Source organism: Scomber japonicus, chromosome 10, assembly GCF_027409825.1.
Source record: "Scomber japonicus isolate fScoJap1 chromosome 10, fScoJap1.pri, whole genome shotgun sequence".
NCBI classification, from domain to species: Eukaryota; Metazoa; Chordata; class Actinopteri; order Scombriformes; family Scombridae; genus Scomber; species Scomber japonicus.
In genome coordinates this window covers 27,290,932-27,313,749 of record NC_070587.1, presented here as the reverse complement: position 1 = coordinate 27,313,749, position 22,818 = coordinate 27,290,932, and the positions used below count along the sequence as shown (strand labels likewise).

Here is a 22,818-nt window from a genome sequence, read left to right as displayed (position 1 = left end):
TTAACGGCGGAAAAATGGTCACTGTGCCAGGCGCATGGTCTAAAAGGGATGGACTTAAGTCCCCTCATTAATCATAGGCGTGTTAATCACACTCGGTAAACCCATCACAGTGTCATCTCCCATTCCCTTAAATATCAAGGAGCGCTGTCACATTGGCGGATTGCTATTATAACATTTACCCAGCAATGTGTTTTAATAATATAACATGAGTTACTTTTCCTGAAAGTTGGCTGATGAGCTACTAACCTCACATTTAATTCATATAAAGGAAGAATATGAACATATAACCAACCAGTCTGATGACTGTAGAGGTGTGTGTGGTTATACTGCAGCAGCCTGGTGTCATCAGCTGATTTAATAAACAGTGATCAGCTGTGTGTAATGGCACTGCGCTCTGTGCAGCATCAGAGGCTACAGACTTTCATAGGTTGTTAGGACTGTCCACAACGGCACTCTCCATTTTTTACAGGGCCATTGACTTTAGACCTGATTTTTTTTGGTCAGTAGCTCAATCACTTTCCTCTGCCTCAAAATAGCGACGTGCCACCAATGAAAGTGCATTTGCTATTTAGACAACGTGGGCGCAGGGTGAGAAAATGACAACTGCGCCGGGGGAAACTAACAAAGACACATGTGCCACGCACGCCATTCGCTGTGCGCCGACCGCAAGATGGGGCCCTTGGAATTAGTTAGACAAAAGTGCCACTAGTTGCTGAAAAAGAGTGACTGGTAAGAGTTTTTGTAGTATGGCAATGTAGGGCTGGGCAATATATACCGATATTATATCGATATCGTGATATAAGACTAGATATCGCCTTAGATTTTGGATATCGTAATATCGTGATATGTCATTAGAGTTGTCTTTTCCTGGTTTTAAAGGCTGCATTACTGTAATATGATGTAATTTTCTGAACTTAATGGACTGTTCTAGCTCTAGCTTGTGTTATTTTTTACCTTTTACCCACTTTGTCATTATATCCACATTACCAATGATTATTTAACAAACATTTCATAGTGTAAATATTCTGTGAAAGCATCAAGAATCATCTCTACATTATTGTTGCAATATCGATATCGAGGTATTCGGTCAAAAATATTGTGATACTTGATTTTGTCCATATCGCCCAGCCCTATGGCAATGTCAGGACTAAGTAGAAGCAGGTTTGGTTATTAGCAATAAGTAACAATGAGAGATGAAGGAGGAGGGACAAGTTGGCAGACATAGACTACATGTCATGGTCTGACCATAAGATTTTAACAGACACTGTGGTTAAATGGGGGCCAACTACCAACACGTGCCTTTGATCACTAAAATGGCGTTGGACTAAGCTGAGTATCACTGTTGCTCAGCAACACATCTTTGACTATAGAGTAGCACGTGTGAGCTTTTGAACCTGTGTTTGTGTGTGTGTGTATATACCAACAAGGTTAGTGAAGGAATGAGGGTCAAAGAATCAAAGAACAGAAGATTGCAGCGCTTGTGAGGAGAAGTCGTGTTTGCTTTTATTTCCACAGAGCCAGGGTGTCCTTATTGGTCTGCCACAAATAAAATACAACCCACGCTCTCATACACAATGTCAGGCTAACACATAGCAGTCCAAGCAGTTGGACAAATATAAATCAGATTAGTGTGATAAACATCTACACCCTTGTGACACATGTAGCATGGCGCAGGTAAGAGGGGTGGTGGAGGGTGAAGCATTTCCAATAGTGATGGAGAAGATTGTATAGTTGAGGTATGATTGGTGATATAACATATATCAGTAAACCTATTCAGTAAACAACAGACTAATCTAAATGATCACTTCTTGTCTTGGTTCTTACATTTCAAGAAGTTGGGACAGCTTGTCCTCCTCCACTTCCCACTGTGAGCTCCCCTGCTTCATTTACCTCCTGTTTGCTCCCACATTTATCCCTCTTTGTTTAAACTCTTCACCAGGCCCATAATTATACGCAATTAGATCATTGAGGATGCTTAATTAACAGCCAATAGAGGCTTGTTATTGACATGCCTGCTGAAATGAGATGTTTGTCATTCAGTTTTTGTTGCTCTTCCCCTTTTCACCCCGTTCACTATCCTGACACCAGACCAATCTGCCAAGCTCATGTTTTATTTGCTGTGGCAGATATGTCTGGCCCCATTCACATTTCCACCCACCCTAGCCCATGACTGGCCAATCACAAACCTTTTTTCTACGTGCGAGGGGATGTACAGGGGGGTGCCCACGTGGGGAAACCATACTGTGATTGGCCAATGTTGCTAAACTCTATCGGAGCACCTTATTGGTTAGTGCAGAACCTGTGACCGTCAGTCTGCAGAGGTCTGTCCATTGCAGCACATCTAATATGTATCCAGATTCTGTTACTGCATTGTCAATTTCTGTTGTTCTGGTGTACTGTTTATGTATGTATGTATATATATATATATATATATGAGAAAGTCTGTGTCCAGGCCACCATTTTTTTACTTCTTCAAAACTGACAAAGCATTGTCCAATTTACATGTGTGGCTTGGCGCTACATCCTAGGTTTCATTGCCCTGATTGGTTGTGTACAGTGGCCAGGAAGTGCACATTACAAAGTGTGAAACACTTTTACAATTTACATTTATATCATACAACAAAATGACATGACCAAAACACTTTTAACAAGGACAAAACAAAGTTACATTTTAGAAAACAAATTGACAAGGTGCTGAGACAAATTTACAAGAAGCGAAACACTTACCGGTCCCGAAACAATTTCACAAATGACACAATCTTCACGGAACGGGAATGTACCAAATATCAGAAGCGATAAAGTGAGTGGCGAAAGTCCACCAGTATGTTTCCTCAGCTGCTAAATAAACCATAGACATATATATATATATATATATATATGTGTGTGTCTATGAGATAAACCATAGACATGTACTATATGTATACATGTCTATCAGCTGCTACTCTCATGCTGTGTAAAACACTGAACAGTTTTCTTCTTCTCTCTCGGCTTTCACAACTCATTTCTTACTGACTCTACAGCACCACCTGGTGGTGGAATTTATACAACGCTTAACTCATGAATGAACCAACTGCAATGCAAATTGTTTTCTAAAATGTAAATTTGTTTTGTACTTGCTAAACCTGTTTTGCTCATGTCATTTTGTTTAAGTGTAAAAATGTTTTCCAAAATGTAAATTTGTCTCAAGCTTTGTAAAAGTGTTACACACTTTGTTGTTTTGCACTTCTCTGCCACGGTAGTTTTGGGTCTAATTACTAACAGAGACATTTTGGTCTGCAACTGTAACACCCTTTTTGAAATCAAACATGAACTGAGAGGTCCCAGACTAATACGCATTTGTAAATAATCTCCATTATATTATGACTTCATTTCATTTTCAGTGTAAATATTTTGCTGTTTCAGAAAGAACAGAGCGATCCACATCTAATTGTAAAACTGATGCTGTAGCAGAGTTGTTGCTGCTGTCCATCTCTTCTCCTTTCTCACTCCATCTTTCTCACTTACCTCCCACCCTCCCTCCTTTCCTCTCCCAGAATGACGTCCCCTCGCTTCATTGAGTTTGTCTGCAAGCATGACGAGGTGCTGAAGTGTTTTGTAACCAGGTGAGTCAATGTGGCGCTCTGCCATATATCAACCTCCTCACACAGCACCGAGAGACCGGGTATTGATTTAGCAACTTCTTTCCTCTCTGTTTACTTCCACTTCTCTCTTTGTTCTCTAACTTCCCTTTGTCTTGTTTCTTTGCGTCCCCTTTTTAAGGAATCCAAAGATCATCTTCAACCACTTCCACTTCCTGCTAGAGTGTCCAGAGCTGATGTCACGCTTCATGCATATCATTAAGGGCCAGGTGAGATGTACTTGGTTACTTTATTAGCTGTTTTTTAAATGTATTATTATTTACAGCCACACAACTCCCCTTAAACCTTTTTCATATGTCAATTCATTTGATTGACACCCTATTTTTTTCTTCTGTTGTGTGAATGAGCTGCTGCCACTCAGTGACACATGTTGATATCCAGTATATACTGTACACTGTATACAGCACCTGCATAGTTTCATGATTTTAAAGCAATAGTTCACCTTGGATTGCATCCTAGTCATCTACTTAGCCTTCATGTCAGCTGGAACCCCACTGAAAGGAAAATTCTAGTATTTTTCAGGCTGGGTATGCTATAACTGAAGTGCTTGACAGGTTGAGGAACAGCATCAGAATACCTGCCCTCCTCCTCCTCTTCCTCCTCATAATTTCAAGTTCTAACACCAAAAAGTCCTAGTGACAGGTGCGTAGGATCAAGATCTGTTGTATTAATAAGTTCAAGTAAAGGATAGTGTGTGGGATCCTTTGTTTTTCTTCACATAAATCATTTCAAACACTTCTCCAAGTTCCACTTAGACCCATCAAAGAAAGGAGCAGTCTGGTTGAGCTATCCTCACTAACTGCACAAAGATGTTCTCATGGTGCTGGCTAACCAAACTAGCTGCTTATCATACATTTTACACAATTGTACAATTACATAGTAAACTTGTTAGTGCTCTCTACTAGACAAACTGTCGTTAAGACACTGTGTCTAAATGATCGCAAACATATTGTGTCTTATGCATGTCATGTGTTGTTATGAAGCGCTGACATGTACAGTACATCGATACTGAATTGATATCTGGGATTTTTTGGTAAAATGCAGATCTGGTGATATGTCACTGATCATAGATTTGTAGGTTTCTCTGGTACAGCACAGTGTCTGTAGATCACAGTCAGTGACTGTAAGTCCAAAGAGCTATTTCCACTGCAGGAACTTCAGGGTAATTTTACAGGGCCGTTGTTGCGTGTCTCCGTAGCAGGAACTGCCCCTGAAGGACAATCTGCTGAAACTTTTATGAGGACAAAACGAGTCCCAGCCTCATTGTATGTACTCCGTGTCGCCCCGAAAATTCCTGGGTGGGGCTTGAGGTTGACTCGGTGCTAATTGGGTATACTCAAAGCGGGATGTGATGTCAACAGAAAGTGCCTATAAAGTGTTACAGAATGATTAGGTCACCTCCAGAGTCCGGTGGGTTCTATCAAGGTCCTACTCTGCAACAGTGACACAATGGCTTAGACTCCAAGGAACGTCCTCTCACTCGGTCTTCTTAGCCTTAGCCGAGTGAGGACGTTTCTGTAAAGTTCCCGCTTCCTAAATTTTACCAGGAACTTCCATAATGGAAACGGAAGTCAAGTCTCAAAATTATTTTTAGCTCCTCTTTCTTTACTCTGGCAACCCTCATTTTCATAAAAGACTCTCACCCAGGTGTACTCTGTTTAACTCAGAGTCAGAAACTTCTAAACAGATTTAGCTCCTAAACATTAAAACCATTTCTCTTGTATGTAACCTACACTATGGTTCCAGAAGTATTTACCTTCTCTTCTCCTATATTTTCTACTGTGACAAGCAGTCCCTGTTTCTGTCTTCGGGGACTTTATGGAAAGTGACTTTGAAAGTCTCCTATCTTCACTTCAGGATCATTTAACAGTGTTACAACCATGGCAATAACACTTGTCTTAAGTTCCATTTATATGGCTTCATAAATTTTGAGTGCTGCTCCGAGTTGTGTGGTGTTCACTCACTCTTCAGTATTCATATTTGAGCTGCAGCGTTCGAGCCTCGTTACCCATGGATTATGGCTCGCCTGGGAGTAGGCCCTTGTTTTAATTACAGACTTTAACCTGGTGAATTTGATTTCATCTCCTGATTCCTCTCTCGGTACATCCCGCAGCCCCAGGAGGAAAAGCCTTTCTCTCTCTTACACACTCATCCTTCACTCTACCTCCAACGCTTAGAGAAGAAAGGCATACATTATGCAAATAGAGCCCAGCCTCATCTCTGTATTACAGACGAGTTTTTCTGTTCTGAAGGCTTTCCGAGCCGTCGGTTGAGACTAAAAAATCCACAGTCTGAGAGTTGAAAGTGAAGTGAAGTGGTAATTAGTTTAGGAAAGTGCAGTGCAGTGTGGGTTGAAGGTTTGTGTTCCCCCTCCTCAGCCCTTCAAGGATCGCTGTGAGTGGTTCTATGAGCATCTGCTGGCCGGTCAGCCAGACTCAGACATGGTTCATCGTCCGGTCAACGAGAACGACATTCTGCTCATCCACCGAGGTATGAACCACAATCATACACTTCTATTGTTCATGTGAAGACATCATCACCACACAGTGCATTTAAAGATGCCATTTACTCTCCAGTGTAATGTTGCCTGGCTCATTGGAAAATATGAAAAACAACTTGAACATGGCTTTGGTCAGAGTGTTTTTATAGATGTGTTAAAGCACAACCAATGTGTAGTTCAGGAAATGCTTAATATACTATTACATCAGTAAAGCTTTCTAAATCTGGATATGTGCGGTGCATTGTAAGACTGCATTGATGAAACAGACGTTGGGTTAAGGCAGATTTTAGTGTAGATTTTATAGACTGACAACTGACAGGACCTTAAAGGAAAAGTTCAGTATTTATTAGATTTCATTGAGAGAGTAAGATGCTCAGATGGATATTAGTCAAGGTTGTGTCTTAAGTAGCATACAGACTGGAATCAGGGTAAAATAGCTAACCTAGCTCTGCTCCCAGCTTTTGTTTGTTTAAGAAATAATGTTAAAATAACAAATTGCCTTCTTTACATTCATTCATTTTTTTAATTTTAGAAATTAAACAGGTAAGATACAATTGTCACGGTCGGCTCAAAGCCACGACAAATAATGAGAGATGAAACAAGAAGTTAAAGCAAGGAAATCATAACTTAATTACTAACTAACTCACAATAACTAATCCAAAATCAACAAATCGAAGAATGGTATGAGGTGTGGCAGTCAGTAAATCAGTAATGTTAGTGTGTATGCATGCTTGTCAAAATAGTGAGTGGGGTGTTGTAAGGTGGAATCAGAAGAAATTAAGCAAAAATTAGGAACGTGGATAGTAGAGAGCAGAGTTCAAGCTTTGTCCTCTCTCCCATCCCAGAGCTAGTGAGGTGTGCTCTTGTAGTGCTGGGAACTCCGGGCCCAGGTGTTCCCAGCAACTAACTACCCCCCCCCCCCCCCCCCCCCATAAAGACAGGGTTCCATCTGGGACCACGACAATCAACTCAAATAAATCAAACAAAAATATACTACCTCCATCAACCTCAGCACTTAATACAACACAGGCTGCTTTACATCATAGGGGCACGGGACAGCGTCACGTAAGACACTTCAGAGAGTTCAAAAAATTAAACGGATTATGATCCGTAAAGACAAAGAATGGCATTCCTGAGCCCACATACACTTCAAAATGACTCAAGGCCCAGACCAAAGCCAACGCCTTTTCAATGACAGAATAGTTCAGTTGATGCTTGTTAAACTTCTTAGAAAAGAAACCTACAGGTCAATCCATCCCATGATCATCAGATTGTATCAGTACTGCACCTGCCCCGACTGGCTGGCATCAACCTGCACTTTTAATGGCTTCTCCACACAGGGGGCAGCCAGCACCGGAGCACTACACAGAAGGGCCTTAACGTTCTGGAAAGCCTGCTGACAGATAGGAGACCTCACATATTTGACACTGGTCTTTAACAAATCAGTGAGGGGGGGCAACCACCATGTTACTGTTGCATGAGCAAATTCGCATTTTGCTAGATTAACTGTCAGGCTTGCTGCAGCCAAACGTTCAAATAAGTGGTGAATGTGCAAGACATGACTGGTAAAGCTGTCACCGTAAATAACCACATCGTCTAAATAGACAGCACAACCGTCGAACTCACCAACCACCATATTCATTACATGCTGGAATGTAGCTGGAGCCAAAAGGCATCCCCTTACATGAATACAGGCCAGAGGGAGTCACAAATGCGGAAATTTCCTTTGCTCTTTTTGACAGCGGCACCTGCCAATAGCCTTTCAGAAGATCGAATTTACTCACAAACTTCGTATACCCAACCTCATCAATGCAACCTGTCGCCTTTGCCTCTACCTCAGGCTTGACTGCACCTGCAGAAAACAAAACATGCCTAGTAGCATTATCCCTAAAGCCACCAGCACTACGCGCACTTCGCCAACCACTGTGGTGTTTCAAGTCATATAGAATGCAGCTGCCTCACCAACTGTTGTCACCTGTTGCTCTGTTATATATGTAGCAATATGGTTAGGAACAGCATTTTTGAATTGTTCCAAAACTACAAGATCACACAAATCTTCAAAGGTTCCAGCCCCAGAGGCAGTCCGCAAACTTTCACTAAATCCTGTGAAAACTTGAGGTAGGACTGTTTATCCTCCTTTCTACTCTTCCTAAATTGCTGGCGATAAGCCTCAGGAACCATCTCAAAGGCCTTAAGAACGGCAGCTTTCACTGAACCATAACCAAAGCTGTCTGTCACAGACAAAGCCGAATATGCCTCCTGTGCCTTCACAGTCAACACACATTGCAACATGGTTGTGCGATCAAAATCAGGCCAGCCCCTAGCATCAGCCACTCTTTCAAACAAAGAAAAATGTCTCAGGGTCCCTTTCATTGAACCTTGGAACAAGCCGCAGGTTACCATCAAAATCAAAATGTGAAGAGGAGCGAACACCTGAAGAAACATTATCTCCAGCCAACCCCTGACCAGCTTCCAGGCTCAACTTACCCTCTCTGATCAAACTTAATTTCTCAAGCTCCAAATTGATCTTGGCTTGCTCTGTGGCAGCATCACACCTCAATTTTTCCACGGCCAATTCTCGGTCAACATCACATCTCCTTGTCTCAGACTTTTCGACTTCAACCCTATGCTTCAACTTCTCATGCCCCATTTGTAACTGCAGCAACTCCTTCTGCTGTTCAAAGGACAAACCAGTGCTATGACCTACTGCTAAAGACGAACCAGTAGCCTCAGCAACACCTTCCATTTTACCAGGCATAATCTCCATCTCATACAAGTTAGCCTTTAACATAGACTTAACTGTATCCTTCAGTCTTTTGTCACTAATGTCAACCCTGTAGTGGTCTGCAATTTTTAACAACTGCTCTTTTGTGGAGCCATCCAAAAACCCCTCTGATAGAGTCTCAAAAAAATCTTCAACCAGAGCCATTTTACCAATCCAGGCCAAAGGAGAGCAATGATCAACACACTGGCTGTAACAAAGTCAAACAGGAGCGTCCCCTATATCTGCCTAACCAAAACTAAAGTAACTCACCACTAGTCTTCATGTGGTTAGTTACGGCAGGCATTTATGCACTTATGACCACTGGTATGAAGAATTGACCAGAATCTGGCAATCCCCCCGCAGCCATGGACATGCTCCCGAGACAAAGTCTCCAACTGTGTTCACCTCAACACTACAAAAAAAAAAAAAATCCAGCAAAGCTCAAAGGAACAATGCTTCTATGCCTACCAGGGGAAGTCAGCTTTAGCTCCAACACAATTACCAGCATGTCTATATTCACCTTCCCTTGGACAAACTAGTCTTCAAATCCACACTCCCACCATGCTCTTCTGCTTGTTCAAAGAGACAAAGGCAGACTTACCCAGGTGTTACCTCTCAAGTCCTGCAAACGGACTGGGAAACCCCAACAATCAATTGCACCTGAAGGCCTTCAACACAAAAGAGAACAGCTGATTAAATACTCACAAACAAAACATCTAACCCAAACTTCGGCAAGCCGATTTGTCACGGCCGGCTCAAAGCCATGACAAATAATGGGAGGTGACACAAGAAGTTAAAGCAAGGAAATCATAATTTATTTTAACTAACCCAAAACCATCATATCAAAGAATGGTATAAGGTGTGGCAGTCAGTAAATCAGTTATGTTAGTGTGTATGCATGCTTGTCAAAATAGTGAGCAATGTGTGGTAAGGTGGAAACAGAAGCAAATAAGCAAAAATGAAGAGCATAAAGAGCAGAGTTCCCCGTTTGTCCTCTCTCTCCCTTCCCAGAGCTAGTGAGGTGTGCTCTTGTAGTGCTGGGAACACCGGGCCCAGGTGTTCCCAGCACTACAATATCAATCTGCAATACAAAAAGAAAGAGACAACCAGCCCAAGAGCCACAAGAGGCATGGTCGTTGTTAATTAGATGTGTTCAGAAGTGTTAAGTGTATTTTTAAATCTTGGACAGCTGTTTCCTCCTGCGTCCAGTCATACTAAGCTAAGATAACCACCAGCCAGTGCCCACCAGCCTCTAGCTCTGTACTTAACACACAGACGTCACATGAATATCCATGGCAACATTTCACAAATAAATGTTTCCCAGAATGATGAACTATTTCTTTAAAGGACCAGTGTGTAGGGCTTAGTGGCATCTGGTGGTGAGGTTTCAATTAAACACCCATTCCCCTCACCCTGTATGGTGGAGAACCTACAGTGGCCACAACAAACACAAAAAACAAGAAGGGCCCTCTCTACCGCCAGTGTTTGGTTTGTCCATTCTGGGCTACTATAAAAACATGGCAGTGCAACATGGCAGGCTCTGTGGAAGAGGACCCTCTACCTATATACATATAATTGGCTCAATCTAAGGAAATGAAAACACAATTCTTATTTTCAGGTGATTATACAGTAAAGTAGTGCATATAGTTTTACATTTCTGCCAAGCCTGTTCCGCTAGAGCCAATATGATCATTTTCTTCGATATCTTACTTTGAGGTATTGATTGATGTTTTATCATTAAATGTATTAGTATATTTTCTATTTTTACTAAAAAAACTGAACCTCCAAAATGTTTAATATTAAAGCAACTGTATAAGAACGTTGCCTAAGTAATATATAGTCTACATTTAAAAGATTTGTTCATTAAATAATTAGTAAACAGGACTATAAATCAGCCAGGCATTGAGATCTGGACAGCTTTGCATGCTCAATGCTGCAGACATATTGGTGTTGGCACCAATATGGTGTTTAGGTACATTATCCAAAAAGAAAGGATAAAAAAGACAGGCACATCCCAATACCCAATAGGATGGGAGTTGGATCAAAAACAGAGTTGAACAGATATTCACACACCAGGTAACTCCTGTTTAAAGGACGTTTAATATTCTGCTGTGACGATTCGAGCACAAGGCTGTTCCTCAGACTTCTGATAAATACAGAGTTGCGATCTTAAATGCTCATATTCTATACTACAAACACACATGACATAGCTTACCTGGTGCAGATTGTAATCAGTTAAATTGTATTATATTAATGTTTATATATAGGCTACATATACAAAAGATACATATAGAATATTACAGTATATACAACTAACAAACGACTCAGGCTGAATAGTTGTCATACATATTACCTAGTAGAGGTGCCTTTATCTATTTATGTACTTTCCTTTATGTTGACATAGAGAAGATCTAACACCAAATGCAGAAAAGAACACTCATAACACAACATACAGAAAGTCAATATTTCTGTTAAAAACATGACACATAGCCTATTTATTCTCAGAAAATGGTTTAATGTCAAAGTCCACATTAAGGCCCAGTGTACTGTATGTATCCAGAAAAGCTCATGTGTTAGGAGCATAGAGTTAATGTCTCCCCCGTTGAATGTTTTATAATCTCAATCCCCACAAATCTGAGAGTGGAAGTGTGGTGTCTTGAGTCTGAAATTTTTGATTCAAGTTTTTAGGGGTCTAGTGGTCCTACCAATGTATGCCAGTCCTCATGGGCATCTTTGATGTTGCATTTTCTTACTGTGTGACAGTGTTTGAACAAGTTAGTTTTGTGTGTGAATTGGCATTGTTGGCATTGACCACATGGATCATTTTCAGAGAGGACTGAGAAAATGTGAGAGTGATGGAAGGGAAAGGTCTATCCTCACCACCATGTTACATAGGTTCGGGGGTCACTTTTAGACCACACAAGGCAGAGCTGATGATGATGATGACGATGATGTTTAAATAGTTCTTATGTACTGAATCTGTATCAGTACTGATATGCCAGTATCCTTAGATTGCACTCTCTGTGTCCTTGGATACAGGTGAAAACTGAACACCACAAACAACTAGTGGCAAGTAAATAGTAGGCACATTTTGGAGACATTTTTAATCCCATGGCAACTGCTGAAATTTGAGGGAAACAGTCAGGTCTCAGAAGCAGCCACTCTCCGAGGTTCAGTATCGAGTCTTATGAGAAGAGGAACCTGCGTCATCAATCAATCATTTAACATTCATGAAATTTTAACTTATTAGTGAAAAATGTTGTGCTACATTATAAAACATCTTGTTGTACCGGGTGGTGATAGGAGGTTACAATTACTTAGATTCTAAATAGATAAAGAATGTTTATAACTTCAGTGTTAACTTCTACAGTATATTTTCCACCTGCCCTCCCCATCTTCCTCTCCCTCTTCATCTTTAAATACATACTAACTCTAACTATTATCAACTTTTTGCATCTCATCACCAGATTCCATATTTAGGAGTAGCTGTGAGATGGTTTCCAAGTCCACCAACGAGAAACTCAAACAAGGCATTGCTGTCCGCTTCCATGGAGAGGAGGGGATGGTGGGTTTTTAATTCAGTTGTCAGTCCTCTACTCTCATGTCTCAATTCATCCAAAGTAGAGACTTGTGTTGTGGTTTGAATTCAATGTGTCCATGTGTTCCAGGGTCAAGGTGTTGTTCGGGAGTGGTTTGACATCCTGTCCAATGAGATCATCAACCCAGACTACGCTTTGTTCACTCAGTCAGCTGATGGTACATGGCTTTTTCCTTACTGTGATACCATTCATTCACATGCAGAACTTTTATTATGAAAGATTAAGTTGTGTTTGTGTGTATGTGTGTGTGATCTACAGGTACAACTTTCCAGCCCAACAGTAACTCCTCAGTGAACCCAGACCATCTAAACTACTTCCGGTTTGCAGGTCAGATCCTGGGTCTGGCTCTGTATCACCGCCAGCTGGTCAACATCTACTTCACCCGCTCCTTCTACAAACACATACTGGGTAAAATGAGCACAGGATTCTGATGCTTTTCTAAGATATGTGGTTAGTTTAATGCTGTTTGCATCAAATATCACCAGAACTCAAACTGGAATGTCTCTCCACTGATTGTAGAATCTGTTGTGGATGTATCAGAAAATACATGAAAAGGTCATTTCAGATCTTACCTGAGAATCACAAATGTAGACATTCTCTGTTGTATCCAAATCAATCCAGGTGATTGTACAGCTACAGTGCACACGGGAACTGCTAGCAGCTAACTCAGCATGACTTTCACTGCATGGTAGAGATGGGGTTCAACAGCATTTTATCAAATTAGAATTCTTGCAAATCTGTTTTACAGTCTAATTAGGTTACCTCTCAACATTTGCAAGGGACTAAAGGTTAACACAATGAAACCGCAAATATGTTTAATCACCTTATGTTAACTGAGAAGTAGAAACACAATAGTTTGTAGTGGTAGCATAATTAATGTGGACATCCTGGGAATGAGTTGAGCAGCAGAATGAATGAAATGTATCTATCATGTTGAGTTAACAGCTGCAGCCTGCTATACTTCACCAGCTACTGACTCCACTATGAAGCTGATCTGATTCATATTTTGATATGAATCATAGTTTAACTGGGTGATTCTTAAAGTGAGGTGAGGTGGTCTTTTCATCTTCCATCTTTCCATCCATTAACCAGCTAACACATCCACTTTTTATTTTAGACATTGCAGAATTAACATTACATACCTACATGTGATCTAATCAGCTACTTATTTTAACCAGAGGTGTTTGGCTAAACATGAGAAGCTGTTAATTAAAGCAGGATGAAGTGATTTATTTAGAGAAGTGTGTCTCTCTTTATTATACAAAGATGCTGGACTTTGTTCTCTATTATAATGTAAAAAAACAACAATGTTAATGGATCTTTGTAAGCAGATCTGTGCTCATACTGTGTGTCACTGCTGCAGCGGTGCACTTTCACACACTGCACCTCAACATCTGCTGTGTGTCAGTTTGGTCTGTAAATACTGAAACATTACAGCAACTAGTGTCTGAAATACTTCTGATCAACTCACTGAATCAGCACACACCTCTGAACTCTTCTGCTTTTCTTTTTATTAACATACTACAGCAGTAACAGCTCATCAATAATTAGCTGCAGACACAGCTGGAGCGTGCAGCGTGTGCTGGACACAGCTGTTTACAGGACGTTATCATTCTCAGTGTGGACGGCCCTTTATTATGCTTTTCCTTAGTATTAGTCATAATGTTACAATATCAGATGTTCATATGAAGAACCTACAGTGGCCCCTGTTAACACAAAGCATCGACATGCTCATGATGGCTTTCTTTATAAGGACATCTGCTCCACACGGGCGAGCGACTTCACTTCTCCGCTCCGCTAACATTATGACATTTGTTTTAAGAGGTGTCACGCCAAGCCATGACTCAAGTCGCCCTGGCACACTGATTGTTTTTCCATTACACAAAGTCAAGTAAATAGTTTATCTGTTGGAGGTGTGCTGGTCTGCAACTCTTCATCAAACATCATCATCAACTCAACAAAGAGCTCCAAATATCTATCATAAAAGGCCAGTAGAAGATAAATAAGGATTTTTTAACTGTGTTGAACTGTACAGCTATTGTAGTGGAGTCCAAAAATAAAAATATAGATCTGGAAATGAGCAGAGCAGAATAGATCCTCTCTAATGACCCCAGCCACACATATAATGGCCTTTAGTCCCTGCTGCAGTCAGGAAGACATACACTAAGCCACTAAGTCCCAACAAGACCTTCTACCCTCATGCCACTAGGATCTTAGGATCTTAAGTCTGCCCCCCCTTCAATCATACACAGATACATATTTATTACTATTCCTATTCTATTTAAACTCTTTTTAACGAAAAATTGAAGGAACTGTGATTATACCTTTTATCATTATATGTGACATATTAACTTGATTGTCTTTTAGATTGAAACTTTCTGTTAAAGAGGGTCAATGCTGGATAAGATTGATCATTTCATTGGTTAAACATTATTGTATTGTTGTGGAAGATTTTCCATCCTAACATGAAGAAAATCATGGGGGGGAAGTCAAGTCCCTGTCAATATGAATTATTTTATAATTTTATGATGATAACTAATATTCTAAATAAATTAATACATAATCCAAACCACTGTTGACATAGTTATATATTTTACAATTAGTATTGTTTAGGATAATAAAACCTCCTGTATCCAGTGATCAGGCCTGTCTGTAGTGTGTTTAATGTGCGTGTGTGTGTGTGTGGGGGTGTGTGGGTGTGTGTGTGTGTGTGTGTGTGTGTGTGTGTGTGTGTCAGGTATCCCTGTGAACTACCAGGATGTGTCGTCCATCGATCCAGAGTACGCTAAGAACCTGCAATGGATCCTCGATAACGACATCAGTGATCTGGGTCTGGAGCTCACCTTCTCTGTGGAGACAGACGTGTTCGGAGCCATGGAGGAAGTCCCACTCAAACCAGGAGGCATCAGTATCCTAGTCACCCAGGATAACAAGGTACATCAGTAACAACCCAGTCAGACACAAGCAGATCTTTTTTTCTTCTTCAAGAAGTGTTTTATGTGTATGTTGTTTATGACAGTATGTCACAGATCAGAATATGTCAGACCTGATGAAAGTGGGTGTGGTGATTAAAGATAACTGAGTGTTATTTTGCACAGATTTGCCATATGGTGGTATCAATAAAAATACTGTATTCTTAATAATATTCTGATATTAATTTCAGCCATATCACCCCACCTTACCTTTAGTGTTCCATTACCAACATTCTGTCTCCTTTCCTTGAATAATTTTACCTTTTAAATAAATGATAGAAAGTTTATAGATTCAATCTTTTAAAAGAGTATGATGAGAACAGACTTCCAGACTTTTCAGTGTTTTTGCCGTGTCATGCTGCAGCAGTGTGACTGAAGATGAAGTTAATGACCAGATTAAGTCCCCCTCTAGTACATTCATCCCTAGTTGGTCTCCTATGAGCGATTGATCGCTCTCCTCCAGCTTTTTGCTCAAAAAGAGTCTCTAATTAGAGATTGCAGTACTGCAGTTATCCTGCAGATGGCAGTGTCTTCTCAAGAGAGAGCAGTCCAACAAGAACAGAGAGGATAACTATGTATGTATTCTCTCGTTCTCCTGTCTATCAATATTTCTTGGAGACTTTGATCTCTGTGTGTGTGTGTGTGTGTGTGTGTGTGTGTGTGTGTGTGTGTGTGTGTGTGTGTGTGTGTGCGTGTGCGTGTGCGTGTGCGTGTGTATGTGTGTGTGTGTCCTCTCTCAGGCTGAGTATGTCCAGTTGGTGACAGAGCTGAGGATGACACGAGCCATCCAGCCTCAGATAAACGCCTTCCTGCAAGGATTCCACACCTTCATCCCCCCCTCGCTTATCCAGCTTTTCGACGAATACGAATTGGTGAGTCGTCCTCCTCTGACCTCCCCGTCTCTCCCCCTACTACCCCCCCACTCCCACCCCCACCCTCTCTTTCATCCATCGTCTTCCACAGTTGGTATTCTCCTCGTACCTCCCCGCCTGCTCGCCCCGCTTGCCTCTGATGCAGGGATTGATTAGCCATGTCTGGGTGCAGGGGTGTGGGTTGAGGGGGGATGGTGCGGGGTGGAACCAGGAAGCTGGGGTCACCTTGAAGCCCCTCCCTCCTCTTCAGCTCCATCAGATAGGTTGTTTTTTTTTCTGTGTGTGTTGGCAGATTTCATGTCCTCACTTGCATGTGGATCAATAGTGTAGCACGATGATTATCCCTCCCTGGATTTGTTGGACATGCCTCGGTCATTCTGTCATTGTAGGCCGTTTCGTGTTTTCATGCCTCAGTAGCTGTTTGACTCTCAGCTGCTGGTTAATGTTACTGTGAATGTAACTTTAATGAGTTTAAAGAAAAAGGTAAGGTTGGCCATATTCTGTATTTTTTCATATGGTCAACAAATACTATTAAAAACACTAAACCAACAATGAACTGATCTACTAAGTATCATGATATATTTTGTTCTTCTGTGCCATAGAGCTCCAAAAACACATCAGTGAACCTACACACTGTAGTTTAGTTTGATTCAATCACACACACACCATCCTGCTGCCAGAAATACTCAGTAGAACATTACATGTGGGTTAATCGGTTGCTGAAAATAGTCCCACTATTTCCTCCTGTTTGATTAACGTTTGCAAAAAAAATACAGTGACCAGCTGTTTTAGGAAATGACTGAGACTTTTAAACTCTGTATTTGTGAGCTGTTTTTAATGTTTGACTTCTACTGTCTTCAGTAGGTACCAATGGGTTTGAAGATAGAGAGCCACAGAGAGAATAGGGAGGTCAGAAAGTAATGATAGACAAACACATTGTTGGTTTTCTGATTTAGTGACGATAATAAAATCATACAATGTCTCATTCTTAAAAAAAAAAACATTAGTCGGATGGTAAATGTGGTCTAAACACAAGCAGCTGTACAAGAACTTTGCCCAAATCAAGTAAATCAATAAATAAGTACTTGGCAGTGTCGCTGAAGTCAGGTTGGGCACTCAGAGTATTTATATGTGACTGATTCACATTAAAAACACAAAAACTCAATATTTCTGCTACAGTTAGATTCATTCAGTGATAGCAGGTGACTCAGGCCAACTCAGTTTTCAGCAGCACAGTAGTCAATCAGTATCAGAAGTGAAAAACTCAGGTGTGTGTGTGTGTGTGTGTGTGTGTGTGTGTGTGTGTGTGTGTGTGTGTGTGTGTGTGTGTGTGTGTGTGTGTGTAGGAGCTCCTGCTGTCAGGGATGCCAGAGATCGATGTTCAGGATTGGTGCAGGAACACTGAATACACCAGTGGCTACGACCCTCAGGAGCCAGTCATTCAGGTGGGCTCTTCTTCTTCTTCTCTCTTCTTCTTCTAGCAGCCTGACACGAGCTGAACAGTGTTTGACTTGATTCATCCGGTTTTCTAGTGATGAAATCGATCTTTAGCACTCAGGTCAAAGAATTGAAGGAAAGCTACATTTCCCGAGCAGTGACGTGAAGGAAAATCTTTTTTGTGTCATTGATGATTGACTTTTGAAATGCTGGACCATGAAAAACAGCTGACTAGATGATGTGCACCACAAGTCATAAAAGTTATGTCATCAAACTTTCAGCTGTTGTGTTTTCAGTCTTAATGTCTAATCTAATCGTTGGGAATAACCAACCACTAATTGAATATTCGCTGCATGCCGACATTCACAAGAGCTAAATAGATAATGCGTCAAAAAGGAACTCTTAATATTCATAACAATCTTTAACTGCACAACCTCATATTTATTTAAATGATAATCAGCTTTCATTTCTTTACAGAAACACTTAACAATTTAAAGAAATAAATCTTACAGGCTTACTTTTCTCCCCGTCATAAACAACGCTGATCATTTCCTTTACTATCATGTTAGCAATGAGAAACGTAACATTAGTTTTCTCTCTGAGACTTTTGTTCCAGATGTTGACGTATTAGTTTGGTGATTAGTGTCAGGTCCGTCTCCCTCAGTAACCGTCACAGCAGACAGCAGCTGTTTCATGAGTCAACAGGTTGTCCACTGTTAGTGTGGCTTCGTCTGCATCATGTTAACTACAGTCAGCTAGCTAGCAGACTCAAAGTAGCTGAGGGCAGGAATAAAAACGTTCCACTTCAACACAAGGTGGAGGTGCTTTACAGAATCTTAGAGCTCCTCCTAGTGGCTGAAAGTGAACATTTTGTATTGTATTGTGTAACTTATGTGTACACAGTGACGGCCAGTGTTGGGCACGTTACTTTGAAAAAGTAATTAATTATAGTTACTCATTATTTCTCCCAAAAAGTAACTGAGTTAGTTACTGAGTTACATCAATGTCAAAGTAATTAATTACTAGGAAAAGTAACTATTACGTTACTTTTTAAAAAATTGTTCAAATATATCAAATTACTTGGCTGCACCAATCAACAACAACTGGCCCAAAACACATTCAAAAGAAATGTACTAAAAAGCAGTAAATAATATAATTGTACATGTAGCAGACTATGTGCAGCGATTTAATTTTATTCATCAAAAAGCAACAACAATATAAACTTCTCTTAATATAACTATGAAAAATTGTACTGGAAATGAATAAGTGAATAAAAAGGTCCGGTGGGGGGGGCGATTGGTCTAATAAGCGGCAGCACAGAGCTATCAGGACGCTGTGCTCACACAGGCTGCATTGATGGTCACATAAACACACACACATACACACACACAGTCACTCTCTACAGCACAGTCTTGCTCTCTCGCTCCAGATTCCGGGAGATTGTGTCTCATTTGCGTTGCTGTTTGGGTGAAAACCGCTTCAGTGAGATCTGATGAAGTAACGCTGCTTTTCTTTTTTTCTTTTGGCATTAACGGTAACGGCGTTGTAACGGGGGAAACAGTAATTAATTTAATTACTGCTTACCTGAAAAAAGTAACGCCATTAGTAACGCTGTTTATTTATAACGCCGTTATTCCCATCACTGGTGACGGCAGGTAAAGCATCCGACTGCCTCTTTTCTTCTCCCTTAGCTGTTAACTTGTGTGTGAGGTTGAGAGCCAGATGTGCCCACACATTAGATGTTTCACCATAATACGTGACATCGCCATGACAGCGTTTACACACAGTTTTATTCATCAAGCTTCTTTTTATTTTAAACTCTAAAATGTACCAGAACCTGGATTTAACCCAGGCAGGTGCTTCTTAAAGCAGCACTTTATCCTCCTCCATGCTTTCATTTTCAACATTTTATTTCAGTTCAGTTCTTTGAGTATCAGTTCATCATTTAACATTTAAAATAACACATTTTATTGTATTGATGTTGGTGTGTAAAGGTTTCTTGTTTGTGTTGCAGTGGTTCTGGGAGGTGGTGAGGAGTCTGACCCAGGAGGAGCGAGTCCTGGCGCTTCAGTTTGTCACTGGAAGGTTTGTCTGATGGATTTCCACTGTGGGTCTTCTTATAGATAATAAGAGCATCAGGAGTAAACTGAAGCTTTTCTCCTTCAGTTCCAGGGTTCCTCACGGAGGCTTCGCCTACCTGATGGGTGGCAGCGGTTTACAGAAGTTCACCATCGCTGCAGTGCCGTACACCTCCAACCTACTGCCTACCTCCAGTACCTGGTAATCACTGCTTCTCTCTTTCTCCTGACCCGCTTCACTTCAGGAGCTTGTGTTTTGAAATGTTAGTTGTAATATTTCGGTCTTGGCCACCAGTACAGTCCTCTCACTGCATTCTTTAATATCTGCATTTTTAAGTTCTACTAATGCTTATTTTCCATCTAACAACAAAGAATCGTCATTTTATTTAAATTTAAATTTTATTGCTGTTCATAAATATTAACAGGCAATTTTAACTATACAGGAGAAAACTAAATCACCTTGAGATTTGGCTTCATTCCACACATACAAGGTACATACAAATAAAATACTAGCTTTGGTTAAAATGTTCATGTAGAATGAACATTTTAACCAAGGTCCATCTCCTCATAAATAAAGGCACTTTTAGCTGTAGCTGGGCAGTCAGTCACATGTTCCATCAGGTAGATGTGCCTGATCTTTTGCTGCTGGGTTAGGCTTCATCTAATTAATAGTAATCATTTTTCTTGCCGTCTTGCAGAATATATGTATTAGATAGCGCTAATTTGGTATCAATTATATATTAATTAAGTCTAAGACAGGAAATTAGTGAGTTGAGTTTACATGAAGGAACTTTTTTGAGAGCTGTAAACATCTAGCACGATCACTGAAAGCTGTAAACATCGTCGAAATATCGCACGATCACTAAAATCACCCACACAGGTCTCTAGATGTGCTGTGCGGGATATCGCGCGATCACACAGTATTTTAGTGAATGCTTACAGCTTTAGATACACTGGTGGTCCCGTTAGTGCCTGTACTAAGACATTCGGCTGATGGCTCTGACTCCATTATCATATTCTCCATGAGTGGAGCATATGACGCTAGGTCGTAATTACACCGAACCGTCGCTTTAAGTGGTCTTAGACTGCAGAGTTATTTCCAGGAACTTATCACATATCAGTTTGTTTTCTAGGAAACTAAATGAAACACATAGAACAGCATTTCTAATAAGTTGTTTTTCTCTCTCAGTGTTAATCACAGTTTTAGATAATTATACATTTAGGCAAGTTTGCATAAAAATACCTCAATTAGCATTTGTTAGGGAACATGAATGAAATGAGTGGATTGTGTGATGTGATTAGACTGCAGCACTGTTTGTTTCCTGTTTCTGTCACATTTCAAATTTTTCTAATTTTAATGATGACAGAAGAGAGGCTCACATTGTATGTCCTGTCTTCTGTAATAAAGAGAACAGCAGTTAGTGTGAGCGTGCTGGAAACATGCTCTACATGTTAGTTGATTCAGCAGTTTGAAGACAGCACTGTTTAGTCTCTGTTTAGACTCCATCTGGAAAATTCACACTTGCTCACTCAGACTCGACTTAAACGGACTTCCAGCATCACTGTGCCCAAGCTGTAGGTTGATTCTTCACAGGAAGAGACAAAACCTGACAAAATAAAAGCATCCTAGAGATTCAGAGCTGAGATGAGTGAACACACACATCCAGTTCTACTCAGTGTACAGCATGAAGTGAAGGATAGATGACAAATGTAACAAAGCACTAGAGGGCAGTGTGTTTCTTTACTGTTACACTGGGTGGAGGCGTTATTGTACTCTGATGGCACAGTTTGAAAACAGGGAGCTTTCTACATGGAGGAATGTTCAACAGGTAATTCATATCGCTGCAGGTCTCTCTTTTTGGACAGGCATGGTGTGAGACGCCATCAGCTGGATATGAGCCGCTGTGACCTCAGCACTCCACCGTTTTTTTTGACTGTGTCCTCTTGATTTTTTCTTTCCCTCCGCAGCATCAATATGCTCAAACTCCCAGAATACCCGAGCCAGGAGGTCTTGAGAGACCGGCTGCTGGTGGCGTTGCATTGTGGGAGCTACGGGTACACCATGGCATAAACATCATATCCCCCCCCCCCGCTGCTGCTGGGAAGGTCTGCACACTCATGCGACGCTCCCTCCTCCACAGATACTCACTCTGTGCTTTTGCTGGACAAAAAAAAATAAAAAGGGAAATCCAGATTGTTATGAAAAAACTGCTGGAGAAGCTGAACAGACAGAGCTCTGCCTCCAACAGCTCATACCTGTGCCAGTAATTCTTTTCTTTTGTTTTGTTCTGACTGATGCTGGTATCTGGTGATTTATGCAAATGATAATTTAAAAAAAATCTTTAAATATGATTATTTTCATTTTTACATTTATTTAAGAAAAACAGCTTTTATACCATAAATCCCCTATTTAAAACACAGGATTATAGTCACAGTAGTATATATTAGTGCAAGCTTACTGTGTGTCAAATATCAACCATGTTTAAGGGGCTTCCACTTATAAAACAGTCTGACTCAGATTGTGCCTAAATTTTAGATTGCTGTATTTTATTAGCTGTTTCCATCCCTCGAGCAGAGGTTCTGCTTCTTCTTTGGGCTAGTTTCTATTCAAACATCTTCTTATTATGACTAAGTATCAAAATACAAGTGCCAATATCATACCTGACTTTTTGATGTTTAACTAAAATAAACCAAAGGTCTTTCAGGCACTGATGTTTAATATGCTGTGTACCATATGGCTTAAAGTATGTGGACTACTGATCATCCTTATATGATGAGTGAACATGAACAGCTTCAGTCATGTTGAGAAAGGAACAGAACTATTGGAACAAAGCTGGAATTGTCTAAAAATATGTTAGTATGCTGGGACATTTACATTATGAGGCCAGAATACTAGAGCTGCAGCTAATTATTATTGTCATTCTCATTAGTGATTTTTTTAAAAATGAACCAAGACAT

At 40.6% G+C, this 22,818-nt stretch overlaps 1 protein-coding gene across 1 annotated transcript in view; it reads left to right on the top strand.

Annotated features, from left to right (window-relative positions):
* The window catches only part of hace1 (HECT domain and ankyrin repeat containing E3 ubiquitin protein ligase 1), a 38,071-nt gene extending 15,652 nt beyond the window's left edge, over positions 1-22,419 (top strand). The window contains exons 14-25 of the mRNA XM_053326676.1: positions 3,534-3,602; positions 3,760-3,847; positions 6,017-6,128; positions 12,370-12,467; positions 12,571-12,658; positions 12,760-12,909; positions 15,239-15,435; positions 16,214-16,345; positions 17,692-17,790; positions 19,797-19,867; positions 19,949-20,062; positions 21,829-22,419. Of these exons, the coding sequence (XP_053182651.1) occupies positions 3,534-3,602; positions 3,760-3,847; positions 6,017-6,128; positions 12,370-12,467; positions 12,571-12,658; positions 12,760-12,909; positions 15,239-15,435; positions 16,214-16,345; positions 17,692-17,790; positions 19,797-19,867; positions 19,949-20,062; positions 21,829-21,931 (1,321 nt within the window). The 3' untranslated portion in view covers positions 21,932-22,419. The remainder of the gene's footprint in view (positions 1-3,533; positions 3,603-3,759; positions 3,848-6,016; positions 6,129-12,369; positions 12,468-12,570; positions 12,659-12,759; positions 12,910-15,238; positions 15,436-16,213; positions 16,346-17,691; positions 17,791-19,796; positions 19,868-19,948; positions 20,063-21,828) is intronic.
* Positions 22,420-22,818: the final 399 nt, after the last annotated feature.